Here is an 8,652-nt window from a genome sequence, read left to right as displayed (position 1 = left end):
TGCTGTCAGCCACTACGAACCACGCGTGGACCTGGTTCTGTGGTCTCCACACTTCTTTCCACAGAGCTCAGTGCTCACTGCCAACTTCCCCAACCTTTGGTCTTCAGCCGAAGTCTGGCTCGTCTTGCAGGAGGCCCACACCCACGAGAGTTAGAAAGCAAACCCAACCCGGCCCAAGAAGAGGAGACACCGTCCATTCAGGACATGCAGGTCCATGGCCACTAGAGAAAAATCAGCAGGTGGAGGAGGAAATACACTTTTTATTTACAGTTCGTTCACATCATCCACAATTCCCCATACAAACATAGAAACTAAAAAAATAAAATGCCACTTGGGAGCACAAGTGTCTGTCTCTGGGGACTGGCGGGAGGCCCGGCTGCGCTCTGTGGAGGGGAAGGCGCAGGGGATGGGAGCCCTGGCGCACACGGGCGGGGCTCAGGGTGTCGCCCATGGGGCACCGCTGGGCTCCCTAGAGGGTGACAATGCGAGCCTCCACCCCCCCACTTCGCCACCAAACACCAAAACTCGGACGGGGTCGCGGTGTGAGCTGCGTGGAGTGTGACAGGGACAGCAGAGGGCACTTAATGCCACTGTCTGAGGAGCCGCAGGCCGCAGGACACAGGGGAGCCCTTCCCTTGGCACTGACGAATTGGCCACAGCTTTGGGGAGAGGCGGGGGCTCTGCCACGAGGGGACGGTGGGGTGTGCGGGGCCGAGGCCGGCCCTGGGACCCTGACCTGGGGCCTGCTCAGCCGTCCTCCCTCCAGGGGACTCAGGCCGGGAGGGCGCCCAGAAATCGCCCCAGCAGCTGCGTGTTTGCCGGGGACCTAGGCTGCGTTCACACGCGGATGCACGTTATAAATATAAACTCATATCTGCTACAAAGAGGACGGATATTTGTACAACTTTACCCATATACATAGTAACACAATTTACACATAACATCCTGGAGTGGGTCCTGGTGGAAAAAGGGTTGCAGAGGTGAAAAGTCCCTTCTCCCTCCCTCCCCGACCGTTTCACGGGACCCTTGCGCTCGGGTCCCACGGGGGCCGGGCCCGGCTGGCAGAGACCGCGCATGCGCACGGGGACCTGTGGAGAACGCGAGGGAACCCGCAGCCCTTGGGCGCAGGCCCCTTCCCAGAGCTGGGAGCTCCTGCGCAGCCGGTCAGCGGGACGGCCCGGGCCTTCGGAGAACAGGACGCATACCGACCTGGGCTCAGACAGAACACTAACGCTCCCACGCCTGGGGCATGTAAGAAATGTAGGTTTTTCTTATTTAAAAAAGAAAAAAAAAATGCGACAGTATCAGTGGAGGCCTGGAGGTAAGAGGGACCCTAGGCGCCATCCGGTTTCCTGTCGACCCTGTGCCACCTTTCTGTCCTCTCCCAGGCCTGGCCGGGCACGCGGCGTGGAATACTGGCGGTGGCCGAGACACAGCCGTGGACACGGCGGTGGACGGCGACGAGGAGACCCGCTCGCGGCGGGCTGAGCGGTTCCCGCGGAGTCCTCGGCTCAGGGCCACAGTGCAGCGGAGCCGGCGGCCGGCGGGGAGGCAGCACCTACCGGCGGTAGTGATTGGGGGCGTCCGCAAACATGTACTTGAGTCTGTACGCCTCCGCCAGCAGCAGCCCGATCTCCTCGTTGCCCCAGTGGATCGTGGGCAGGTTCTGCAGCAGCATCAGGAGCCCCTGGAACGCGAGAGAGGGCGGGTGCGGCTCCCAGGCTGCAGGCAGCGCCCGGCCCCACGGCCCCTGCCCCCTCCCCACAGGGAGCTCCGGAAGCTCTGCCATTCTGCACTAGCTCCCGTCTCCAACAATGGTATGGACAATGACAGATCTGCAGGAGAGGGCAGCGGTCACCATGCAGCTACACCTCTCTCAATCTCTGTCTTCCGTGAGGCAGGGTCACACCACAGAGCCCAGGCTGTGCTGGGACCCACCACCCTCCTGAGAGTGGGGATTACAGCACCGAGCCTTCTCACTCTTACGCATGCTTTTCAATCTTTTCCCGTGTGTTGAAGTAACTGCAGCCGTGATTATAATTTGACATGCATTTTACTCGCTTTGCGACACCATCGTTTTCGTGTTTACCCCAGTCTTCCAACTTACTCCAGAAGCCCAGTCCGTAGGTGGCTCTAACCGTCGGCCTTTGGTTCTACACCAGGCCTGGACTGCTTCTTCCTCAGCCTTTACTGAAGGGGCCGCAGTGTGCGGCCTGCGACACCTTCTCCTGCTCTTGTCATTCGCCTGCTGTAGCTGTGTCTGCCCTCGGCCCCCGTCCCCAACCCACCCGGGCCACGCTTAACTGCATGCACCTCTGGGCATGAACCTACACTGAACACTTTCCTCTCCACCTCACTAAATCCTATTTAGCTTTCAAAGTCTAGGTCCGTCAAAAACACCCTGGAGCCGGGTGTGGTGGTGCACACCTCTCATCCCAGCACTCAGGAGGCTGAGGCCGGAGGGGCTGCATGAATTTGAGGCTGGCCTGGGCTACATAGTGAGTTCAAGTCCAGCCTGAACTGCACTGCCGGACCTTGTCTCAACAAAAATGGGGCTCAGTGGTTCTGCTGCCTGCCTTGCCAATGTAGGGTCCAGACTTTGAGCCCCAGTACCAAAACAAACCAAAACAAACAAACGAAAAACAGAACAAAAATAAATGTGACATAATAATGAATAAAAATGAATGGGCTTGGTGGTGAGTTCGAGACCAGCCTGGGCTACATAGTGAGTGGTCAGTCTCAACTACACAATAAGACCCAGTCTCAGAAAAAAAGAATGAAAGTTCAGGTTCTCCCTGGAGCTTAGTTTCCCCTGCTGATGCTGCTGCCTATGTTGCCTTCTCTCTGTCTTTCAAAGTGAGCATTCTTATAACAGTAACAACTGTAAGACCCAAACCCCAGAAGCCGTGAAGAAACGGAAGGTTTGGATTATGCATAATTTTGTACATTGGGAATCACCATCAACAAAGTTAAAATATAAGAAACTGACTACGAGGAAGTACTTAGCCACCCGTGAAAAATCGAAGGTGAGAGACCATCCCCAAGGCACTGAGGAAAGCAGCCGGGCCGCCTGGGCAGACAGGACCGGGCGGGCACTCGCACCGCCCTGGAGCCCTGCTTCTGGCTGCTCTGCAGTTTTCAGGGCAGCCTTGTGCATCCTGCGAGGTTCCGCTGGGTGCGCAGCTGCCCTCCTGTCACTGCTGTCTGTGGCCAGGCAGTCACGTCCTGTTGAGTCTGGGCCATGGCAGAAAGGACGCATGGGACTTCTAAGCCTCTCCCGCATCCTCCCTAGAAGATGGCCCTGGCCTGAGTTGTGCTCCCTCGCAGGGCCAAAGCCAGGAGAAGAGGCCGAGCAGTAGGAGAGACACGAGTCCCCGTCACCTCGGTCCTGGCCGCTCCACTCATTCCCTCAGTGCTGGGGAAGCAGACAGCGATTTTATTTTACACCATTATCACTTTGGGGCCTTGGTCACTGCAGATAATTTCAGATTCTCTTAACAAATGCACCCTGTATCTATCAAAATTAGAAATGCACGGGGCCGGGGATTTAGCTCAGTGGTTCTGCTGCCTGCCTCACAAGTGCAAGGAACCGAGTTCGATCCAAAGAACAAAAAAAAATTTAGAAATGCACGGCTGGACTCTGGCAGGGTGCTGGCTTCGCATGCACAAGGCCAGGGACTTGATCCCCAGCTCAGCAGAAGGTAAAGGAGAGGGGAAGAAACGCACATGGTCCTCAGGCCAGCCGCACTGCTCCTTGCCCCTAGGCTGAGGAACACACATGCCCCGCTCCTGTCCACCTGTGCCCCACATGGGGAGGGGAGGCCCCTGGGGATGGAGCTGCCAGGGCAGGGCCCTGCCCTGAGACAGACGGGGCAGGACCTCCAGGCAGGTCTGAATGAACCTACCTCAGGTCCTTGCGCTTATATGAGAACCACTGAGCTAAATCCCTGGCCCTCAAAGATGTGTTAAAATGGATAAAAGAGAAGGTTGCACTAGCCGGGCATGGGGGCGCACACCTGTAATCCCAGCACTCGGGAGGCTGAGGCAGGAGGATCGCTGTGAGTTCGAGACCAGCCTGGGCTACATAGTGAGTTCTGGGTCAGTCTCAACTACACGGTGAGACCCTGTCTCAAAAAACAAACAAAAAAACCGAAAAACAAAAAACAAAAAAAAAAAAGAGAAGGTTGCAGAGAAAATATTTATAGTGTGATCTTAGATAAAAGAAAATGCACATAACTATACATGCATATGTATGTAATTCAGAACAACAGAGTGAGAAGCTGTTAACAGTGGTTAAATCACGTCTCTCTCTCTTTTGGTACTGGAGATTGAACTCAGGGCAGGGCAGGCGCGGTGCCAATGAGCTAAATCCCTGGCCCTCTTTATCTTTTTTTTGTTTGGTTCTTTGAGACAGAGTCTCACTGTGTAGTTGAAACTGAACTGGAACTCACTATATAGCCCAGGCTGGTCTTGAACTCACAGTGATCCTCCTGCCTCAGCCTCCTGAGTGCTGGGATTACAGGCATGGGCCACCGTGCCCAGCCCTCTTTATCTTTTGAAGTCTTCACTCTACTGAACTAAAGTGTGATAGAGTAGTTTTTTTTTAGTAACACATACTCTGTAAGTTTTGTGTAATAAAAATTAGAGCAGGGCCAGGGATTTAGCTCAGTGGTTCCACCGCCTGCCTACAAAGTGCAAGGTCCAGAGTTCGATCCCTGGTACCAAAAAAAAAAAAAAAACAAAAAACAAAAAACAAAAAAATAGAGCAGAAAATTATTCACAGTATCACGATCAACAGGAAGCCATGTTTTTTCCTTCCAGGTCTTTCCTGCATCTGTTACACAGTTAATACAAAAAAAATTTTTTTTGGTACCAGTGATCAAACTCTGGTCCTTGCACTTGTGAGGCAGGCGGTGGAACCACTGAGCCAAATCCCCAGCCCCAGTTAATGTAAAATTTATCTAGCATTTATCATAAGCACATTTTTTAATATTATAAGCTCCTGCAGACATTGCCAATGGCCAAAGACTTTTCTGTGATATAAGGTGTACAATTTATATTCTCTTGTTTTGAGCATTTTATTACTTCTGATTTTTTAGTATAATAAAATTATAGGGCCTAGGATTTAGCTCAGCGGTTCAGTGGCCTGCCTTGCAAGCGCAAGGACCCGAGTTCAATCCCCAGTACCAAAAAAAAAAAAAAAAAACCCCGAAACATCTTTGTTTTTGTTTTGTCTTTTTTGGTACCGGAGCCAGACCCTGGTCCTTGCACTTGTGAGGCAGGCACCAGAACCACTGAGCTAAATCCCCAGCAATAAGGAACATCTCTGTGAATAAAGTCATACCTCCGATTACTTCTGATTACTGGGCTAAATTCCTAAAAAGGGAGTGGCATCATTATGCCCTGCAAACGTGTACTAATAGAAATAAAAAAAAATAGTTCCTAAAAATGAAATTTTTACATCCTAACGGTACTTAACGTTCATCCAGGAAATATATTCCACATCCTAGGTTCGCACCGGACTCATGGGATCAGACAAACCCCGTGGGCAGCCTTCGCTCCCTCCACGCCCATGGAAAGGGCGGCGCCCGCCGGGGCCAAGTCAGTGGGGGAGGAGTTCGCGTCCCGCACCGGGCTCCGCCTCCTCGGTTGTTTCCCGGCTTCCATCGCGGGTCTGCCTCGAAGCCTTCCAACCACTTACATGAGAAACCCAAAGTATAAACAATTAAAGGGCAAAACAGACAAGAAATAATAGGGACCACAGTTTGCCAATGGGAAGGGGACCGAAAGATGGAGGGGCAGAGGGGAAGGGAACCTAAAAAGAATTCAGATGGGTTCGGTAGACGTGTTGACTCCGCGATCAGTGTGATCACTACCAACTACAAACGTGTTAATCAAAATCAAGATTAAAAAAAAAAAAGACAACCAGGCTTCAAACCAGTGCTACCAAAAGAAGAGTAAATAAAAGAGGGCGAGAGCATGTGAGAGACAATACATCTTGTTTTTTGTTTGGTTGGATTTTTTTCGGGAGGGTGGTACCAGGAATCGAACTTGGGACCTTGCGCTTGCCAGGCAGGTGAGGCACCACTGAGTTACATCCCTGGCCCCAGGGTGGTTTTTTTGAGATGGGTTTTGCTACAGTATTTTTATGGTCTGGGTCTCAACGTCCCCCCAAAGCCTCACGAGGGCAGGTGATGCGGGATTATGGGCCAGTGACTATTACACCAGTCCACTGGTTGGCTTGGCACTGCCCCAATCCCGGGAGTCTGCATAAGATGCTATTAAGGTCCCTTGTGGCTTCTGCTACCATGCAAGCACCATGAGCCATTTTTCCTCTGCCACGTCCTCTGCCATGTGCCACTCTGCCTTGGAGCCAGCTATGGACCTACATCTCTAAAAACTGAGCTAAATAACTGTTTCCCCTTTAACTTCAGGTGTCAGGTACTTTGTCTCAGCAATGAGAGAAAAGTAACTAACACAGGTATGTAGCCCAGGCTGGCCTCAAATTTGAGATCCTCCCGCCTCAGCCTCCTAAGTGCTGGAATTACAGGAACGAAACACCATGCCCGACTGAGAACCATTACTTCTATCTCAATATAATTTTAAACACAGTTTTGTTGGTGAAGTTCTTTTTTTTGTTTTTGAGCAGCGTCTCTCTACATTGCCCAGGCTGGTCTTGAATTCCAGGGCTCAGGTGATCCTCCTGTCTCAGCTTCCAGGTAGCTAGGACGGCAGGGACCCCACTGCACCTGCCTCGGAACACGGTACACCCCGTGAGCCCCTGCCTGTGCCCCTCGGCCTGCCCTCTCCTGCTTCTCCCCTCAAACTTCCTCCTTGGCGGACTCTGCTTTTCTGTGACCGGGGAGCCTTGAGGGCAGAGGTCTCGACCTTCTCTGTACCTCACACCACTGTCTAGAGGAGTCTAGAGAGCCACTCTCAGAAAAATGGTTTGAAAAATATAAATACATAGTATATTGATAAAAAAAAATTTGTTTTTGTACCGGGGATGTAACTCATGACACCTGTGCTTGTGAGGCAGGCGGCGGCACCACTGAGCTAAACGCCTGGCCCCGTGACCAAAATGTTTTGAAGACAAATGGTTAATATTTACCTCTTCATGACAATATTTCAGATATCCAGGGTTCTTCAGTTGAAATTTTCTCATTTTTCTATGATGGTTACATGCATTTGTATAATTGATAAAAACAACCAACGACGGGCTGTGCTCTCTGGGACAGGATATGCTTTGCTGGGATGGAAGCCACCGTAACTCGCCTCCTCTACCCTTACTAGAAGCTTCCAAGAAACTCCCAAATAATGCCGCGGCGGAACAAGCGAATCTCCCGCTCCAGGCCCAGCCGTGGAACTGAGCCGTAAGGAGCCACTCTGCCACCTAGCGGCGACGGTGGGGATCTGCGACGCCACACCGCCGGCGCGGCCCATCGCAAGGCTCAAAAAGCCGGAGCTGGGGCAGTAGCGGGAGCCGGCCTGCTGAGAACCCAGAAATCCGAAGGAAAAGGCCGCATGAGGAGTCTGGGGCCGGGGAGGACTGGAAGCTCCCACCCAGGCAGGAGGCCAGAGGAGGCGGAGCGGTGCTGGCACAGAGGCTCCGCCAAGGGCGGACGCAGGGAGACCAGGGGGAGGCCGAACGGAAGAGGGGAGGAGGGACCTGCTACACCTCAGGGGCTCTGCCTTCTGTCCTCGGTCACAACTGGCTTCACCCTCGGTCAACTCTGGGAGACGCCCTTGCCCGAGGCCGTGGAGAAGCCGAGGCTGGGATCGGAGCCCAGCCGGGGCCAGCGTGGCTCAAGAGGACTGTGGACAGGAACCAGACGAAAGGGAGTCAGAGCAGAGGACTCTTAGTGCCTGCAGCAAATCTTAGTGTCGATTAACTCGCCTCCGCAGTACGGCCGGCACCAGTTAGGACTTCCGGGGGGACCGGGCATGCTGTGAATTCGGATTCTGTGTGCGGTCCGCCCGACCGCCGCCTTCCACAGATGTGCGGAGCACTGTCCTGCTCAGGCGGCGGCTGCTGTCTCCCCGGCCACCGCAACTTCTCAGAACCGCGTCCCTGCCTGCAAACTTTCTGAGTCTGACCCGAGGCCCCTAGTGCACCTGCCGAGGCTCCCCCTCGGCTGCTCGCTTTTTGTTCGTGTCCAGGACTCGGGGCCTCTCTCACGCCAGCCAGCTCTGGGCAGAAGAGCTGCCGTTCCCAGGGTTTCCTCTGACCCTGTTCACCGCAGGATTCAAACTGGCGGCTCACAGACCGCGGAAGCCGTGTGCAGGGCCACTGCGCGAGGCGTCCATTTCCGGTGCGCCGGTCCCCGTGAAAGACCCCTGCGGCGTGGCAACCGCTCCAAGCCCCTCCCCCAGGCCAGCAGACGCTGGTGTGGTCAGCAGCTGCACCCCGACTTCCTGCCCACCCTCTATGTGTGGAGGACCTCTGGGGACTGGGCCACAGGCCCCCCCACATGAGAATCGCTTGGAGCCTGGAGGCCCGGGCACCGCCCCGCGTGCCTGTGGATCCCATCCCAAGCTGACTGCAGAGCGACCGGCACTTGCTGGGGCCCCCGAGCTCTGTGCTGCGCTCACCCTGGAGGTGGGAGGTTGGACTCCAGCGGGTCCCAGCTCGGGGGACACTTCCCCTCAGTG

The 8,652-nt window shown here is 54.2% G+C and overlaps 1 protein-coding gene across 4 annotated transcripts in view; it reads right to left on the bottom strand.

The window, feature by feature from the left end:
• Positions 1–224: 224 nt before the first annotated feature.
• The window catches only part of Tbc1d22b (TBC1 domain family member 22B), a 46,519-nt gene continuing 38,091 nt past the window's right edge, over positions 225–8,652 (bottom strand). For 3 of the 4 annotated variants that reach the window (XM_010638835.3, XM_010638837.3, XM_010638836.2), the window contains one exon: positions 225–1,687. In XM_010638835.3, the coding sequence (XP_010637137.1) occupies positions 1,559–1,687 (129 nt within the window). In that variant the 3' untranslated portion in view covers positions 225–1,558. The remainder of the gene's footprint in view (positions 1,688–8,652) is intronic. The other variant, XM_010638838.2, reaches the window with a different exon arrangement.

The sequence above is a fragment of the Fukomys damarensis genome, unplaced genomic scaffold (genome assembly GCF_012274545.1).
Source record: "Fukomys damarensis isolate Sample0158 unplaced genomic scaffold, DMR_v1.0_HiC HiC_scaffold_20, whole genome shotgun sequence".
NCBI lineage: Eukaryota > Metazoa > Chordata > Mammalia > Rodentia > Bathyergidae > Fukomys > Fukomys damarensis.
Note: the sequence above shows the minus strand (reverse complement) of the source record. Positions and strands in the feature narration are given on the sequence as shown.